Raw genomic sequence first — 18,859 nt, forward strand, 5'->3', positions numbered from 1 at the left:
GTGCAAACAATGTGATTTACATCAAACACCTGCTTTCCTTCTGGGAGTCTGGAATTTTGGTCCATGCTAGGCAGAGCTTGGTGCCTACCTGACCAGCTCCCAATAAAAACCCTGGGTACTGAGTCTGTAATGAGCTTCCCTGGGCACAAACATTGCATACATGTTTTGTTGTTGGGGGAAGACAGCGTTCTTTGTGACCTCTCTCAGGAGGGGAGGTGCATAATGAAGCATTCACGTGGATTCCTTCAGACTCATATGTGTCCTTTAAGACACCGCTATGCATCCTAAATACACTGCTGTCATAAATCTTAGCTGAGACTACAATTATATGCTGAGTACCAGTTCTTCTAGTAAATCTTCAGGTGTGAGAGTGGCCTTGGGAGCCTCCAACAGTTCTACTACTAGTTGTATCAAAAATGTTTAACCTTAAACCAAAAATATCCCCTGAAGTCTTCTTAAAACCAAAGAGTAGTTTAGCTTAGCTAGTAAATGTGTTCCTGCAGACATTATGCTCTTCTAAGATCTATCTATATGGGATCAAATTGACAACAGCAACTTGAACAATTAGATATAAACCTTAGGATCAAGCAAGTTCTCTGAAGGTGGGCCCAGGAAACTACAGTTCTAATACTTCCTCTTTGGTGGTTCTAATGCACATTCCATTTTGGAACCCCTGGCCTGTGGCTCTAACAGTCATTTAGGGCAAAAAAGTCTCATGTTGCTATTTCTAATGAGTCCACTTTTGGGGTTCATATGAATCTGAGGTTATTGATTTACAAAAAGTGTAGAAAATCAACCAAAGTATCACCTGATGTCACTAACTTCATAAATGGTAACTTCTGTCCTTACCATTCCTTGGACATGTCCCTTTTGCATGGGATCCCCACTCTGCAGTAGTCTCCAGGAAGATATCAACCACTCCTCCCTTGTGGAATTCCCATTTTGGAAAAAGGGACTTGAGAGCACTGTGGCATCACACACATCTTCCCTCAGAGTCTCTAGCAGTATCTTCTTTCAACCACGCTACTTTCAAGACTTGCTGAATGGAAACATCTCTAGAGAACCAGTCTGGGCAATAAGAATCATTAAGCAACGTTCTGACCCTTGTTGGACCTGTTGGCAGGTCCTTCCTTCCAGGCTCCTGCCTCTTCTGAAAGCTACACAAGGATACTGGTCCCAGAAGCAGGACTAAACATCTGAAACAGTTTTCCCATCAGTTCTGGCCAGGCTGCTCCAAGCAAGGCATTTCCCTTCTCTTAACCTCAGGTCTCTTGTAAATTGTAAGGGTTACAAAGGGTATTATGAAAAGGTATCAGGTGACCACAAAGGTGCCTTTGGGGATTGTTGTGATAAAAAAAAAAAAAAACCACATATGTGCCTTCTGCTTTGTGCAGTGGTGGCCAAGCCTTCACAAAAACTCCGCCCTGTGTCCCCAGGCTCTTACTCCCTGGGACCCACTGACTTCCTGGTGATAAGGCTCCTGGGAAAACCAGTCTTAAAGAAAGGACTGAATCATGCTCTTTAGGCCCAGGGTATTCCCAGAAACTAAGAAGCTTTCTTGTCCTACTGCCCCAGTAAACAGTAACTGACCAAATAAGAATCTGACACCCTGGTTTTCTTTTTGCTCTTGCTTTTTTTAATTGTCAAATTACTGTAACAGTGACAGTGAATAAAAAGTAGAGAACAAAAATCACACATGATCTCACAAACCAACTGAGGGCAGGTGCTGTTGTTTTTCTCACCTTTAAGAACACATTTGAAGGGCTTTTAGAGTTATACAAATAAGAAGTGTACGACCAGGGAATGCTACAGAAGGTAAAACGGAAAACAATCATCTCCCTCCCCACCATATCCCACAGTTAACATCCTGCCAGCCACTTTGAATAATTTCTGTTCCATTTCTTCCTCAAGGTTACCTTTGTATCTCTGATCTTCCATTGTCTTTAGATTGTACTGACCTCCTGCGATTAGGTGATGATTTGACTCACACTGCTACCCCTCCACTGACTTCTAATTTTTGGTCACTGTTTTGAGCTCTAGTTTTGGTCTCCCAAGTAACCATAAGGAGCTCTGGTGGTACAATGGTTAAGCGCTTGGTTGCTAACTGACAGGTTGTGATTTGAATCCACCATCTGCTACTCAAGAGATGTAACTGTCTGCTTCCGTAAAGCAGCAGACCATATGGAGTAGTTCTACTCTATCCTATAAGGTCAATATGAGTCGGCATCGACTCAATGGCAGTGGCTTTAAGTAACTTTATGTATATTTTTTTTTAAAGCCTACTTCCTAAGATGAGGATAAAAGCATCCTCCTCTACCCCTACCTCTCTTTTCCCTTACACTTTCCAACATCTGCAGGCTTTGCCATTATTGTTAGTGACAAGACTAAGAACACTGGCACTCTAATCTATTGCTGTTAGGAAGTCTGTGTGTCACATCTATGGTTTTCTTCCTCATAATTAAAAACCAGTATACACTGTTTATATCTGTTTATATCATACCTATGCAAATATTGTTCATGGAAGGGGCGGTCAACATAATCTGATTCTTCATCTTGTATTCCAATTTCCTAAGCCCTCTTCCTCCTCTAGAAAGAATTATTAGCATTAGGGTCAAATGAGTACTTTACTCTCTAAAGTTTGGCCTAAAATCTTGTATAATCTGTACATTTTCTTGAACAATTTGGTTACCTAAGTCTCTGATTACCTTTTTAAAAAAAAACTGGGAGAAGAAATAGTCCATTTTAAAAAAAGCCATAATCCTTTCTTAGTTTTAACATTTTTTTCTCTGAAAGATTCTGGGACCTCTTTTTAATCAGGGGGTTCTCAATTTTCATGCTGCAGGGGTCTTATTCTTCTTGGACAGTACTTGGCATGATCTAAATAGCATTTCTTCTTTTAGTCCTGGGAAAATTTCTTACATAACTTTGATAAATTTTTTTATGGAACTTCTTTATGCAACTCGTTACTGGATTCCCTTACCTTTGATACATATATTTTTGTCTTTTGCTCTTATGTTCTGAGAAATTTTACTTTATACTTCTGATACTTTCTTGTCCAACAATCTTGCTTTCAATTCCAAACACTGTGGTCTTATTTTACATTTGCAGTCTTTTCTGGACTCTTTCTTAGGATAATTTAGCATTTTAAATATTCGGTTCCCTCCAATGTATTTCTTTGGGGTCAGTTTTTGTTAGACTCTTTCATGTTGGAAATTTTCTTCATCCTTTGCTCCTTAGCACACATCCATATTGAAAAAGAGGCTATCACAAAGCTAAAGGGAAGCTCCACAGATGGGCCAGGGCTGGTTTAATGACACACTTAGCTTCAGGTTGAAGAGGGCAAGAACCAGTTGCTAGGATGAAGGCCCTTGATATGCAGATCGAGGCAGCTTTTGCTCTGCTGCAAAATACTTACACAGATTCCCTAATACCCCAGTCTAAGATGAATTCATTTTTTTTCAAAGCACGTAACCCCTCCCTCAACTTTTTTTTTTTTTTTTTGCTTACCCACAGCCAGATACATGTCAGACAAGAAAAAAAGGGGTGGGGGGGGGTGCACTCAGAGTTTCATGAACAGAAACCAGGGGACCAGCATCTCCACTGTTGCAGCCCTCTCTGCACACGTTCCCAACTTTGGTCTTCCCCACTCTCCATCTTCAGGTGATGCTCTCTCAACGACTCTCACACTGCTCAAACTTGCAGCAATCTCTTGATGTCAGTTTGCATTTCCCCCTTTTGGTGAACACGCTAAGCTGACCTTCTTAACCAACTCTTATGAATTGTGTCCCCCCAAAATGTGTTTCAACTTGGCTAGGCCATGATTCTCAGTATTGTGTGATTGTCCACCATTTTGTCATCTGATGTGATTTTCCTGTGTTGTAAATTCTGCCTCTATGATGTTAATGAGGCAGGATTAGAGGCAGTTATGTTAATGAGGCAAGACTCAATCTACAAGATTAGGTTGTGTCTTGAGTCAGTCTGTTTTGAGATATAAAAGAGAAGCGAGCAGACAGACAGGGGAACCTCATACCACCAAGAAAACAAGAGCCGGGAGTGACCTGTCCTTTGGACCTGGGGTCCTGTGCTGAGAAGCTCCTAGATCAGGGAAAGACTGATGACAAGGAACTTCCCCAAGAGCCGACAGAGACAGAAAGACTTCCCCTGGAGGAGGCACCCTGAATTCAGACTTCTAGCCTCCTAGACTGTGAAAGAATAAATCTCTGTCTGTTAAAGCATCCGCTTGTGGTATTTTTGTTATAGTAGCACAGATGACTAAGACACCAACCATTCTGTGTACATGTTTTTATATGGTTGTAATGTTTTTGTGTACCTACTATATTTGGTCCTGTTTTTACTTCATCTAATAAGCATTTTTCATATTGCTATGCAGCCAGTTCTCATGATTAAAGTCAGCCTAACTGAGGAACAAATATAAGTCAGAGCACATGGAATCTCTGAAATTTAGTTAGTCTACTTTTTATTCTAATAATAAAACCATTCTGGAAGACTTCCCAACCTCCTCTTCAATTTGTTACTTGCTAGTTTACACTGAGGATGATTGGTATCACATTTCACCAGTCAACACCAACTTTCTCATGTAGTAGTTTCCTCTTAGATTAAGCATTCAGGCTTCTGTATCAAGTCTATCCTCCAGTCTCCCATCATTCCCAAGAATGTGTTATAAAGACAATATCTGGTTAAATATGAATAGTTGTTTTACACTAAAAAAAAAAAAAGAAAATTTCTGAGGAGTACAGCTCCATTCTGATATCCTAACTCCTACTAAGTTAGGAGCTCTAACCAAACGTTTTTCATTGTAGTCATACTCATAGTTCTTAGCTAAATGCACTGGTAGAGCCACTTTAGTGTGCAAATGAATCACTTGGGATGCTATGTCTGATGGGAGCTTTTAATGATGGCCATCAGATGATACATATGGCTAGGAGAATGACAAGCAGCTTGCAAGGCCGTTTTTGCCACCTGCTCTTACTAGTACCACCCAGACACAGCGAGTAGAGTTTCCTCTTAGGACATACACGATGGCTGAAGTAGTTAAGCAGCCAACAAATCATAGAGCATCTCGAAGGCCTTTTCACTATGTGTCCTTGGAGGAACATGACACCAGTTAAGTAGACCCCAATCAACTTACCCTGACAACCCAAGGGTAGGACATCTCAGCACAGATAAAACTTTCAGGTTTAGTTAAGAATAATGCTTACCCTTCTAAGTATAGCTTAGAGCACAGAGATATGAAACTAGCACCTGAGCTCTACTGAGGTATAAAACTCAATCCCAGAGACCAACTCAGTTAGGACCTGTCCTTGGACGGACAGCCTCTTGGTTAGCTAGTTGCATGACCCTGAATGTAGACTGCCCGATTATCGGCACTATCACTTGTAACTTTGCAAGTGTGCCACTTAATAAACTGCTCCAGCCTCAACAACTGTGCCTCCAGACTCATCACTGGTGTTCTCAAACTCTAGGGACTTCATCACCCTTGGGGACCCTCGACTCCACGTGAGGCCCCCAAACACAGCACACACTTTTGGAAATCATAGGTTCCCAGGTCTTGCTACTAAAAATTCTGATTTAGTAGAATGGGGTAAGCCTGGTAATGGGCAGTTTCAACACACACTCCAGGTAATTCTGACACAAGTGGTCAATAGACCACACTCTGAGGCACAACTTGGTCATCTGCTGTATACTAAACGAGGTCTGGTAAGGGGCTTTCCCACACTGATTATTCATTGGGTTTTTCTCCTATGAGTTTTCTCATGTTGAATAAGGGATGTGTTATAACTGAAAGCTTTCCCACATTCATTACATTCATAAGGTTTCTCCCCAGTATGAATTCTCTGATGTCTTGTAAGTTGACACCGCTGGCTAAAGGCCTTTTCACAATGGCTACATTCATAGGGTTTCTCTCCAGTGTGCGTTCTCTCATGTTTAGTAAGGGTTGACCGGTCATTGAAGGCTTTCCCGCAGTCGATGCACTCATAGGGCTTTTCTCCAGTATGTGTCCTCTGGTGTTCGATAAGGCGTGATCTCTGACTGAAGGCTTTCACACACACACTACACTGATACGGTTTCTCTCCAATGTGTGTCCTCTGATGCACAATGAGGGGGGACCTCTGGCTGAAAGCTTTTCCGCAATGACTGCATTCGTAAGGTTTCTCTCCAGTATGGGTTCGCTGATGCACGACAAGCTGAGATCTCTGCCTAAAGGATTTCCCACAGTCTTTACATTTGTATGGCTTCTCCCCAGAGTGAATTCTCTGATGGGAAAGGAGGTGAGAGCTCCCTGTGAAAGTTTTCCCACACTGAAAGCATTCAAAGGGTTTCTCTCCAGTATGAGTTCTCTGATGCTCAGCAAGGTGAGAACTCCCAGTGAAGGCTTTTCCACACTGATCGCATTTATACGGCTTCTCTCCAGTATGAATTCGCAGATGCCTTATAAGCTGAGTGCTTCGAATGAAGGACTTTCCACACTGGTTACATTTGTAGGGTTTCTCTCCAGTGTGAGTCCTTTTATGGGCGATGAAGTCAGAGCTTTGGCTGAAGGACTTTCCACAATGAGCACACTCATAAGGTTTCTCTCCAGTATGAATTCTTTGATGTACAATAAGGTTAGAGTTCCACCGGAAGGATCTTCCACATTCATGACATGTATATGGTTTTTCTCCAGTGTGAGTTCGCTGATGCCTAATTAGTTTAGAACTCTGAATGAAAGATTTCCCACACTGATTACATTCATAGGGCTTCTCTCCAGTATGAGTTCTCTGATGTACAATGAGGTCATAGCTCTGGCGGAAAAACTTCCCACAACAATGACATTCATAGGGCTTTTCTCCAGTGTGCGTTCTCTGGTGTACAAGAAGCTTGGAGCAACAGCTGAAAGATTTTCCACACTGATCACACACACATGGCTTCTTTCCACTCTGAATGACGTTACAGTCAGTAAAAGATGAGGACCTGTGGAAGGCATCACAGCCCTCCCCACATCCGAACAGTGCTTCTCCGAAATTACTTCCTACCGTTTGTTCAAGGCATGAGCTCTCAGAACACACTTTCCTGCATTCGTCACACTCAAACTGACTTCCCCCAAATTGCATCAGCTTGCGTTCATTCAGAGACCTGCTATGGTTAAGGAAGTTTCCACAGTTCTCACATTCATTGCTATTCTCTGCTGAAAAAATTCTAGTGTGAAAATGAAGGGAAGTACCATAGTTGAAAGATTCACCACTCACAGCACATTCACAAGGTTTATTTCCTGTTTCAACTTTCGCACATTTATTCAGGTAAATGAAATGAGAAAAGGCTCTAGCACTCTGATGATTTTCACAGGGCTTCTGATCTGTTAAGCTGTTCTGATGATTAATGGAAACCGAATCCTGTTTCAATCTTTTAACCTGTGAGTCAGGCTTATGTGTTCCTATAGGTAATGTCTGTGGTAAAAGGCTTAAAGTAAGACTATAACTTCCCCCAAGTACACAGTCCCAGCGTTCCCCTTGAGCAAACAGTCTCTTCGAGGTGAGAACCATTTCACTCACAGAGTTCTCCTGGTACTTTCCTAGGTGGTCCCTCCAATCCTGCCCATCTCCCAGTGACACATACCAGGGGCCCTCCTCCCAAGTGCAGCATTTCATTTCCATGCTGTGGGACAGCTCTTCCCCAGCAATGTCCTCTTCGGAAGCTGGCTCTTTCTTTCCAAGCGTAGTCTTCCAGTCTGAAAGAAATTCAAATGCCCAAATTACTAGCGAAAGTCTTAACGTGGGATGTTGGAATTAAGGCAACCAACAAGTGGGGAGGTGTCTGTGGATTTGTTTCTAATCCATACAGGGTGTGAAGGGGAAGGATGGGTTGGCAAATAGGAAGTAAGTTGTGAAGTGTACAAGATAAGCAAAGATAATGAAGAGACGACCCAGGAGGACTGGCTCTTAGAGAAAGCAGAGGAATAAGCAAGGGGTGAAGATTAACGGGAAAATCCACAGAAGAACTAGACCTTCCAAATATAAAGGCCTCAACACGCCATTTTAGGTTGCCAAGACAGGATCTGCTGTGGGCTGAGTAATGGTCCCTGAAAGATATCCATTACCCAATCCTTGGAAGGAGCCCTCGTGGTGCAATGGTTAAGTGCTCAGCTGCTAACCGAAAGATAAGCAGTTCAAACCCACCAGCTGCTCTGGAGGAGAAAAGATGTGGCAATCTGCTTTCATAAAGATTACAGCCTTGAAAACCGTATGGAGCAGTTCTACTTTATCCTATAAGGTCGCTATCAGTCAGAATCAACTCAACAGCAGTGGGTTTGGATTTTTTTTTTTTAAATCCCTGGAACCTGTAAATGTGACCTTATTTGGAAAAAGGGTCCTTACAGAGGTGGTGAGATTATCCTGGACTACTTGGGCATGCCCTAAATGCCATCACAAGTGTCTTTATAAGTCAGAGGCATTGGGAGATTTCACGCACAAGAGAAGGTGATGTGAAGACAGAGTAGAGAGAGATTAAGACTGCAGTTATACAGCCACAAGCCAAGGAATGCCAACAGCCACCAGGAGCTGCAAGAGGTAAGGAACACTTCTACCTTAGAGCTTCTAGAGGGAGTGCAGCTCTGCTGACACCTTGATTTTGGCCCAGTGATGCTAAATTTCATACTTTTGGCCTCCAGAACTTTATAAATAATTTTCTATTGTTTTAAATCACTCAGTTGGTGGTAACTGGTTACAGCAGTCACAGTAAACTCATTAATGAAAACCAAAAAACTAACCAGTTGCCATCAAGTCATTCCGATTCATGATGACCCCATGTGTTACAGAGTAGAACTGTTCCATAGGGTTTTCAAGGCAGTGATGTTTTGGAAGCAGATTGCCTGGCCTTTCCTCCTTGGCATCTCTGGGTTGGTTCAAACTGCCAACCTTATGGTTAATAATCAAGCGCTTAACCTTCTGCACCACCCAGCTACTTCATGAAACTCATATAGGATCCTAATTTGTATCTTGTCCTAGATTACTGGCCCAGAATCGTACACAGTGAAACAATACTCTGGTTTTGGATCTCATAACAGCATCTCAAACACCAACACTGAATATTCTTAATGTACCAATTCTACCATTTCTTTGGGCTGCCCAGAGAAGGAACACTCTTTAACCACTCCAGAACTGATCCATCAGACACCCCAAAAACGCACTGTTATTTCTGAAGTAGCGCAGTCAGTTAGACTTGGTGCAAACTGGCTCCAGTCTGCTGACTTCCAGAGGTCCTTAGCCTTTCTGGGCCTCATTGGTTCACAGTGTCTGGCACATGGTGTGCCTTCAATACATAGTGCTGTCAATCTTGTAACCCTTGCTATTATCTGAACGTCCTCACCTCTGCTGAAGATACCAGGCTTCTGACGATTACTGTGGCTGACAGCACCAGGCTCGCAGCTCAGGATCCTTATTTGGATTCTCCAAGATTCCTCCTTTAGTTTCACTGACCCCTTTTGGTCTTGAGGCCACCTGTCTAGTGCTATCAAGTCCCTCTGCTTAAGTGCCTGCAATCTGCTCTCTGTGCCTACCAGGGACAAGGACCCTCCATGTAGAAAAGCATTAATGCACAGGCACATTCAAATTGTAGTGTCAGTAAAAAAACATTGACTATACCACGGACTGCCAGAACAATGAACAAATCAGTCTTGGAAGAAGTTCAGCTCCTTAGAAGTGAAAACAGGGAGACTTCATCTTGCTTACTCTGGACATGTCATCAGGAGGGACCAATCTCTGGAGAAGGACATAATGCCTTGTAAAGAAGAGAGCCAGTGAAAAGAGAAAGACCCTCAACAGGATAGACTGACACAGTGGCTGCAACAATGGACTCAAACACAGCAAAGATAGTGAGGATGGTTCAGGATCGTGCACCATTTCATTCTGTTATACACGGGCTCGCTATGAGTTGGAGCTGACTCGACAGCACCCAACAACAAAAAACAATCTCTGGCCATCACTTGTCTTGTGGCAGGACACTTTGCTTGTGCCAAACAAAAACTCTCTGACCCTCTTGGCCAAGGTCACTATCTATACCCACTTCCTCGCCCTTCAACAACACACACCCAATGCCATTCCCGTTTCTAAAACTCTGCTGTGCTCCTCTAATGAGCTCCCTCAGAATCCCTCAGAATTTATATGGAAAGAATTTTTTGAATATAAAATAATGTCCCACCAAAGGGGAGAGAAGGGGGATGTGGGGACAAGGAGAAATGTTCGGGTGGCTGGGCACTGAAAACCAGGCAAAGGAGATTAAATGCTCTGCAGCAGTTTCCCTCAGGACCATGAAATGAGGAAACCGGGCCATCCAGGTGGGTCACTTAGGAAGCAACATCTATGCCAGATGAGATGAAGCCAACTGAATTCAGAATGACACCATTTGAGGCATGATATGAGAGATGTGGCCTATGGTGACTGAGGCAGACTGAGGATAAGTAAATGTAGGTGAAACTTCAAGAGAAAAATTACGCAGGCTGCAGAGAGGTAAGTTATAGGAAGCAGGAAGAAAAAAACCAAACCTGTTGCCGAAGAGCTGATTCTGACTCATGGCAACCTCATGTGTTACAGAGTAGAACTGTGCTTCATGTGGTTTTCTTGGCTGTTATTTTTATGGAAGCAGCTTGGCAGACCGTTCTTCCATGGCGCTGCTGGGTGGGTTCAAAATGCCAACCTTTAGGTTAATGGAGTGCAAATACCCAGGGACCTTCAGAGCAGGAAGAACTGATATAAATTCAACGCCTCCAACCTGCAGAATGTCAGTGGTGGTATGAAGGATACATACAATCATATTGTATGTAGAAGCCAACCTAATAAGGCTATATACTGTATGACTCCAACTATATGACATTCTAGAAAAAGCAAAACTATGGAAACAGTAAAAATAGCAGTGGTTTCCAAGGGTCCAGGAGGAAAAAGAAAAGGATGAACAGGTGTAGCACAGGACATTTTCAGGGCAGTAAAACTATTCTGTATGATACTGTAATAGTGGATACATGACATACATTTGTCAAAACCCATAGGACTGTACAAAACAAAGAGTGAACCCCAGTGTAAACTGTGCACTTTAGTTAATAATAATGGATCAAAATTGGATCACCAATGATAACGAATGTACCACATCAATGCAAGATGTTAATAACAGGAAAAACTGTGTGGGGAGAGAGAGAGTATACAGGAACTCTGTACTTTTTGCTAAATTTTTCTGTAAACCTAGAAGTGCTCTACAAAATAAAGTCTGTTAATTAAACAAACAAACAAACATCAGGAAAAGATGCCCAATTAGTCGGGGTGATGAACAAGTTCTCAAATTGATTGTGGTGATGGCTGTACAACTCTACGAAGATCCTAAAAACCATTGAATTATACACTTTAAATGAGTGAATTTTGTGGTATGATATTATGTATCAATAAAGCTGCTTAAGGGAAAAAAAAAAGAATGGTAGCACTTTTCACGACAGCCAAAACGTTGAAACAACAGAAATACCCACTGAGAGATAAATGGGTAAATAAAATGTACATATACACACAACGGGATACCAATTAGTCATCAAGAGAAATGAAGTCCTCATGCATGCCACAACATGGATAAACTTTGAAAACATTATGCTGAGTGAAATAAGTCAATCACAAAAGGACAAATGCTGTGTGAGCTCACTTACATGAAATAAGTAAACACATAGAAACCAAAGATTATTAGTGGTTCCCAGGGGTAGGAGGGAGAGGGTAATGGGGGAGCACAGTACAGTGAATTACTTAATATGGCCCTTCTAGCCATAGCCTTTATAACTCCCACCAAATGACTGGATGGGGCTATGCAAATGAGGTGCTATGGCCCACCAAGGGGTTTGGACAGTTGCTAATAATGTAAACAAGGTGTATGGCACCCTAATGAGGGGATCGGTCAGTTTTGCCATCCTGCTAGGCTTAAACAAGAGCCAGTTCCAGAGCAGAGAGGGGACCTCCTGACCAAAGGACGTGTCCTTTAGGCCCAGGATCCCTGTGCTGAGAACCTCCTAGATCCAGGAGACAGAGAGAGGAGCAGTAACATGGAATATAGCAAAAGATAGTGGCACGAGATGGCAGGAACCAGGAGACGGTGAGACTTGCTGACCCACGGAGCTAAGAGTTGTAATGCTTCCCTGAGCAGGTCCCCAGCAGCAAGGCCCCAGCAGGATCAGGAGACAGAGGGTATGAAAAAGCTGTCCTGATCGAATAACTGTATCCTGAGTTGTTTCTGATCCTGATCTTGAATTGTACTGTTACTTCTCTAATAAACCACTTAATTTTAAGTATGGTTCGTGAGTTCCGTGAGATGTTGCAGTGAATTACCGAACCCAAAGACCGGAGGGAGAGTACTGAGGGGAGAGGGAGTAGCTGATGTTAGAGATGATGGAGTGGTACAGCAGTTTGGAAAAGTTGGACATTTGGGACATCTTTAACCTCCACCTCATAGGAACCAGCTTTGTGCTGATCCCTATAAAAGAAATTATTTATTTAGGGGGCAATTAAAGTTACGTTAATGGTGGTGGAATGATTCGGAAAAGGACAGCAAGAATGAAGACACAACATGAAGAATGTGATCAATGTCACTGAGTTATACATGTAGAAATTACTGAGATAGTATGTGTCTTGTTATGTATATTTTCACAATAAAATTACATTAAAAAAAAAAGGTCCAATTAGGACAACACTGGGAACGATAAGGAGGTAGAACTATATGATTAAAGGAGGTGGGAAAGCAGGTCACGAGCAGAGATTCTGGAGGAATTCTTCTGGAAGGAATGGATCACTGCCATTTCCTAGTACACACACGTACTCATCATGCCTCAGGGTCATAAAGAAGTTATGGGAACATCCAAGATGGGGAAGGAGCAGACACCCAAGTGAGGGACAAAGGCAGTGTCCTGAAGGGTGAGGCTGGAGGAGCTACTGCCCTGGCTGGAGGTCAGGATGGGAGGCTTAAGACGGGACATGAGAACCTGGGAACAAGACAAAACTGCATTGGGATGATGACAAAAGGGGATGCTATGGATTGAATTGTATCTTCCCAAAATATGCATTGAGTTTCTAACCTCTATAACCTGTGGATCTAATCCTACTTGGAAATAGCGTTTCTTGTTAAGTTAACGAAGCTTTATCAGTATAGGTTTGATTTGAACTTAATGTCTTTTGAGATATTTAAAAGTAGATTAAACAGACAGAAGCAAGCACAAATGGGGGTAAGTTAGATGCCACATGGAGACTGCCAAGGAGCCGAGGAATACTGGGGCTAGAGAAGTTGAGAGAAGAACCTTCCCCCAGAGTTGACAGAGACAGCGAGCCTTCTCCTAGAGCTGGTGCCCTGAATTCAGACTTCTAGCCCCCTAAACTGACAAAATAGATTTCTGTTCTTTAAAGCTACCCACTTGCAGTATTTCTGTTACAGAAGCACTAGATAACTAAGACAGAGAGAAGGGGATGACAAAACTGGCCCACCCATGAGAAATGCCCAACAACAGCAACATGCTGTTCCCTGTGGATCCTGCCTGGAAGAAAGGCTGGCATGGATGAGAACGTGGCTCTGCCTCCTCCAACATGACCAAGCATCACAGAACACTCAAACAAGCTCACTCCCAACGGCCTCCCCTTCTCCTTGGACCGTAGGGCCCTGCAAAGAACTCACTGCCTCGTGTCTGCAAATGTGCTCCTGCATTCATTAGCTGGCCCCCTAACTGCAAAGGCTCACTTGCTGTCTTGCTCTCACCTCGGGGACGTCCATGCTCCACCCTCCATGGATCATCTTGCTCCAGCCGGGAGATCACATCTGGTTTGGAAAACAGAAGCCCTGGTCATGGGAAAGACACAGGACTTGGTGCTCTGGTTGGAAACAAAGAACCACGTCTTCAGGCCCAGCCCTTCGATGTCCAGGGTTGGGTGTGGGTAAACAAGGAGGGGTCCCAGAGCCATCCCAAGGAAGCTGCCTGCTACTCAGGCTACAAGTAACAAACCTTCCAGGGAGGCAGAAGGAATGATAATACTATACCCAATGGGATATCCTGCCCTTCAGAAGCTCCAAGGCAGAAAGCTCCTGTTGTTATTGTTAGCTGCCACTGAAGCCAATTCTGACTCATGGCAATCCCATGTATGCAAAGTAGAGCTGTTCCATAGGGTTTTCAAAACTGTGACCTTTTGGAAGCAGATCTCCAGGCCCATCTTCTGAGGCACTACTGGATGGGTTCAAACCTCCACTTGGGTATTATGATGGGAAAACTGCCAATTCAGAGGCAGCACCTGCCTTACCCAGGAAGACCAGGTGCCCACAGGTCTCCAGCATCACATCACGGTACAGGGCCCTCTGGGCAGGCTCCAGGCATCCCCATTCCTCCCAGCTAAAGGTCACAGCCACGTCCTCGAAGCTCACAGGTGCCTGAAACATCACATATAGTACTGTTTCAGTTCGTGCTCGTCTCCCCAGTGGGGATCACCGAGAAGAGAGACAGTGGGTGCTGATGTCCATGAGTATGTACACAGCATCCAGCTTTAGCCTGCACTTGGATCCGATATAGACCTCAGGCCCTGCTCATCTCACTCAAGGTACCACTTACAACACAGTACATTTTTTACTGTTCTTTGAGTGTCTCGCCTACTGTCAGACCGGAGACCCTGATTTCTGGACTGGAAATGGCAGAATTCTCACTTTCAGCTTCTCTATAAAATCACAGACCCAAAGACAGGCAAAAAGGACAATCTTAAGCAGGGGTCAGTGAACTACAGCCTGTGAGACAAATGTAGGCTGTAGTCTGCTTTTTTAGAAGGCTACGAATGGTTTAGGCAATAGTGACCACATGTAGCCCCCCGCAAAAGAAACAAAAAAAATTGCCATCGAGTTGATTCTGACTCACGGCGACCCCATGTATGTTAGAGTAGAACTGCTCCAGAGAGTCTTCAATGACCTCGATCTTTCAGAAGCAGACTGCTCCTCTGGGTGGGCTTGAACCAGCAACTGTTTGGCTAGTATTTGAGTGCTTAACCATCTGCACCACCCAGGGACTCCCAGGAGCTCTTTTAGGATAACCATAATAAAAAAGGCAGATAGTAACAAGTGTCGGCCAGGATATGGAGAAAGTAGAACCCTTTTACTCTGCTGGTGGGAAAGTAAAATGCTAAAAAGTTGCTTTGGGAAACAGTTTGGCAGTTCCTCAAAAAGTTAAACATAGAGTTATCAAATGATCCAGTAATTTTACTCCTAGGTATATATACAGAAGAAACAAAAATGTCCACAGAAAAAATTGTACACAAATGTTCATAGCAGCATTGCTCACAACAGCCAAAAAGTACAAAACCCAAATGTCTATTAACTGATGAATAAACAAAATGTGGTATATCCACACAACAGAATCTTATTCAGCCATAATAAGGAATGAAATATTGATTCATGCTACAACATGGATAAACCTTGAAAACCTTATGCTTAGTGAAACAGGTCAGACAGAAAAGGCCAAATATACCATGACTCCATTTATATGAATTGTTCAGAGCAGGCAGATCCATAGAGACAAAAAACAGTTTAGTGGTTGCCAGGTACTGTGGAGAGGGGAGAATGGAGAGTGACTGCTAGTGGGTATGAGGTTTCCACTTGGGATGATAAAAAGGTTCTAAAATTATTGTGGTGATGGTTGCACAACTCTGTGAATATACTAACACCCACTGAACTGTACAATTTACGGGGATGAATTATATGGTATGTGAATTATATCTCAAGATATCTCAAGATAGCTGTTAAAAAACTTAATGGCAATGAAGCTGTTAATTTTTTTTAAGTATACATGCCAAAAAAAAGGGAAGAGAAAAATTCTGTAAGGTGGAAAGGTAAAATAATACACAAATGCTAACAAGTTTCTCTACATACCCAAAAAACAGCCAGAACTGGACACAACAATAACAAAAAAAATGCATACGAGACGCAAGAAATTATAAAACACTCACACTCAGTAATGCATTTAACAAAATAGGCTCAGAACCATACGAAAAAAACCATACTATATTACTGTCACAGGCCACATTTACCACCTGTGCCCCACACTGTGCAGGCAACACAGTTTCTCATCTCAGGATATACTAAATAGGCAAAGGAAGTCACAGAGAAACGCACAGGTTATCACCACATTTTTTAAGAGCAACAAAACTTGGCGTGGGCACAAGAAGCCAAGCACCAAAATCTCGTACAGGCGTATTCATGACCTCCTACGATTCTGTGAACGTGGAGGGAGCCAGGAGTTTGTCGATACGGGGAACCTCTGGAGGTAAAGACAAAGACAAGGGGAAGGGAAAAAAAGACTAAGTCGCAAAATGGAAAAACTCACAGGAGACAAGGTTAAAGTGAGGAATGCAAAATTCTAATTTTGACATTAAGGTAAAAAAGATTAAAAAAGTGAACCTACAAATGCACAGAGACTAAAACGTGGTTTTATGATCGTAATTCAGTTGTTTCAACTATGGAGAAAATCAGTTTACAACGTGAAGGTAACGAACATAAAATTCTCACTCATATGAACGTTAAAAAAGGTTAAAAAAAAAAAAGTCTGCAAACGGACAGAAACTGCAAGGTGGTTTTGTAATGTTAAATAAGTGATTTCAACGTCCCTCGCTGATTTAGTTCTCAAGGGACTATGGCCTGGTTTTATCTCATGTTTCTATGACAGTATAAAGCGGAAAGGAAAACCAAAGAGGGCTTTTGATGTCAGTTTGGAATGCACTCCTGGGAGACAGCTCCCCGCCCCCTCGGGCTCGCGCCGACCGCCCCCACTCACCCGCGCCGTGCCCTCGGAGACCCCGCGGCCTCCATCATCATCGCCATCGCCGCCTCCTCCTGCCTTCCGCCCCAGCTGTCCGCCCCGCTGTCCCGGGGACCAGAAAAGCCTCATTCGTCGAATTCCGCTGGGAAGCCACCTCAGTGAATCACGGCCGCCGACACAATGGCGACGGGGGAAGGGGCGGTGCACCGGAAATGCGTCCAGTGAGCCAGGAACTATCTCATCCAGCAGCAACGCGGCGCTGGTGTCTGCCGGGCCGAGAGGCGGTGGGGTAACCTGGGCATGGGGCCGCATTGGCGACTCCAGCAACGGACACGGGCGTCCAAGGCTGACGGCGTCAAAGATCCGAAAATGGAGCGAGGACGCCTCGGGAATCGGTGTCCAGGGAGCCGGGGATTTAGCGGGCGCCGCGCACTTCTCTGAAGAGGCCCCGTCTGCGACCCCCCCCCCACCATCGGGACACGGAGCACCTCCGGTTCCATGCCTTCCTTTACGACTCTCAGAAAACTTGTTACGCCTGATTCCTGTGGTTTGCGCCCATCGCTTGCTCAGTTTATTCCTGGCTGTTTATTGATCTGGATTGGGAATATAAACGATGCCATTTTCTCCCGTTGGGTTCAAAAATGGGCTATTGTTGTTATACTGGAAAAGCGTGAACTTTTTTTTCTAATTTTTCTCGGCTGACCTTTGTTCAAGTATTTTATTTCATTCTCTTGGCTTTAGCAGGGACAGAGTCATCGTCTAAAAGATAATTTTGACTTCGTTTCACGATTTGTGGCTTTGTCAACGTTGTCAAACAGCTGACTTTTGTGCATACTGAGTGATGCTAGTGGAAACCCACTCCCATCCCGGCCCCTGTGCCACCACACACACACACACAACATCGACATTCAGGTCCCTGTGTCATTCATGAAGAAACTAACCAAATCCCTCTCAAACAGGAAACAAAGACTACTGATTCAGATGAGCACCTGATCCCTTGTCTTTGGGACAGGGATGGCAGAAAAGAATCAGCAGCAGGAAGAAAGGACCCAGAAATGTCCATCTCAAGAGTAGAACCCAGGGAATGACAGGGATGATGATGAGGATGATGCTGAAGATGATGGCAGCTGATGTTTTAGAGTATATCCTTGTGTTAGTTATCTAGTGCTGCTTTAATAGAAATACCACAAGTGGGTGGCTTTAAAAAAACAAATTTATTTTCTCACAGTTTAGGGGGCTAGAAGTCTGAATTCAGGATGCCGACTCTAGGGGAAGGCTTTCTGTCTTTTTCAGCTCTGGAAGGAAGTATCTTCTGGCTCCTTAGTGAGTTTTCTTGCTCATTTGCTTAACTCTTTTATAGCTCGAAAAAGATTAAGACAACCCTACACTAATACTGCCTTATTAACATAAAGACAACCACTCCCAAACGGGATAACCACAGGTACAGGGTTTAGGATTTGTAACACCTATTTTAGGGGGACACGATTCAATCCGTAACAATCCTTACACACACATTCCCGGAACCTCTGTTTTCTGTACAGGACCCCATCCTCAGCTGTGTGCTCTGCCACCTGGAGTTCCCCTGGTTCACTCTTTCGGGTGAACTCCAACCTTCTGCTGGGGTGGAGGAGAATCTGTCAACCAGCTGTATGCAGACTTTCAGCTGATCCTTCTAGTTCAGCCCCTTGTTAGGGTACTCAGTCCTTCCAACTCCTGGTTTTTGGGGTTCTGGAGGCAGAGGAGGCTGCCTCCCAGCCTTCATCTTCACTACCTCCAGTTTCCTCTCTTGGGGCTGCTATCTCCATTACCAGTAGTTCAGCTGCTTTCCAATGGTTGCCTTTTTCTCCTCCCATTCTCTTTACCCTCTGGGTTTATGCCTTAAAAAAAAAAAAAAAAAAAAATTGTTCTTTTCTTATATTGGTGAAGTTTCCAGATGGTGCAGAAGGAAGTGGAGGTGTCCCATCAGCTATCCTTTACCCAAAGCCCAATGTCTGATGTCCACAACTGCTCACCTTCCACCACTCCCCCAGCCACAAAGGGAGTGCAATGAGCAGAACAGGCGGTTGT

The 18,859-nt window shown here is 43.7% G+C and overlaps 3 protein-coding genes across 4 annotated transcripts in view; all 3 read right to left on the reverse strand.

The window, feature by feature from the left end:
- The window catches only part of ZSCAN22 (zinc finger and SCAN domain containing 22), a 202,727-nt gene that overhangs the window by 117,209 nt on the left and 66,659 nt on the right, over nt 1–18,859 (reverse strand). The window lies entirely within an intron of this gene.
- Nucleotides 1,633–17,206, reverse strand: LOC126085228 (zinc finger protein 544-like). The gene is made up of 4 exons (XM_049900382.1): nt 16,808–17,206; nt 14,298–14,424; nt 13,762–13,842; nt 1,633–7,726 (listed from the first exon to the last, which is right to left on the reverse strand). Exons 1-4 carry the CDS (start codon nt 17,102–17,104, stop codon nt 5,745–5,747), a joined length of 2,487 nt encoding a protein of 828 aa, XP_049756339.1. The 5' UTR covers nt 17,105–17,206; the 3' UTR covers nt 1,633–5,744.
- Nucleotides 14,355–18,859, reverse strand: part of ZNF274 (zinc finger protein 274) — a 38,028-nt gene continuing 33,523 nt past the window's right edge. Inside the window, exon 9 of one of the 2 annotated variants that reach the window (XR_007519211.1) lies at nt 14,355–14,424. The gene's annotated coding sequence lies outside the window, so the exon portion shown is untranslated. Of the gene's footprint in view, nt 14,425–17,942; nt 18,670–18,859 lie in introns of those variants that run through there. The other variant, XR_007519212.1, reaches the window with a different exon arrangement.

Source organism: Elephas maximus, chromosome 11 (assembly GCF_024166365.1).
Source record: "Elephas maximus indicus isolate mEleMax1 chromosome 11, mEleMax1 primary haplotype, whole genome shotgun sequence".
In the NCBI taxonomy this organism is placed as follows: Eukaryota; Metazoa; Chordata; class Mammalia; order Proboscidea; family Elephantidae; genus Elephas; species Elephas maximus.

Bases quoted from the DNA above. Each gene is read 5' to 3' on its own strand.
- LOC126085228 (XM_049900382.1), bottom strand. From the start codon at position 17,104: ATGCGGCCCCATGCCCAGGTTACCCCACCGCCTCTCGGCCCGGCAGAC. The intron at 14,425-16,807 runs GTGAGTGGGGGC...GTGATGTTTCAG, and splicing joins TCTCCGAGGGCACGGCGCGG to GCACCTGTGAGCTTCGAGGA. The intron at 13,843-14,297 runs GTAAGGCAGGTG...TCCCATGACCAG, and splicing joins TGGGCACCTGGTCTTCCTGG to GGCTTCTGTTTTCCAAACCA.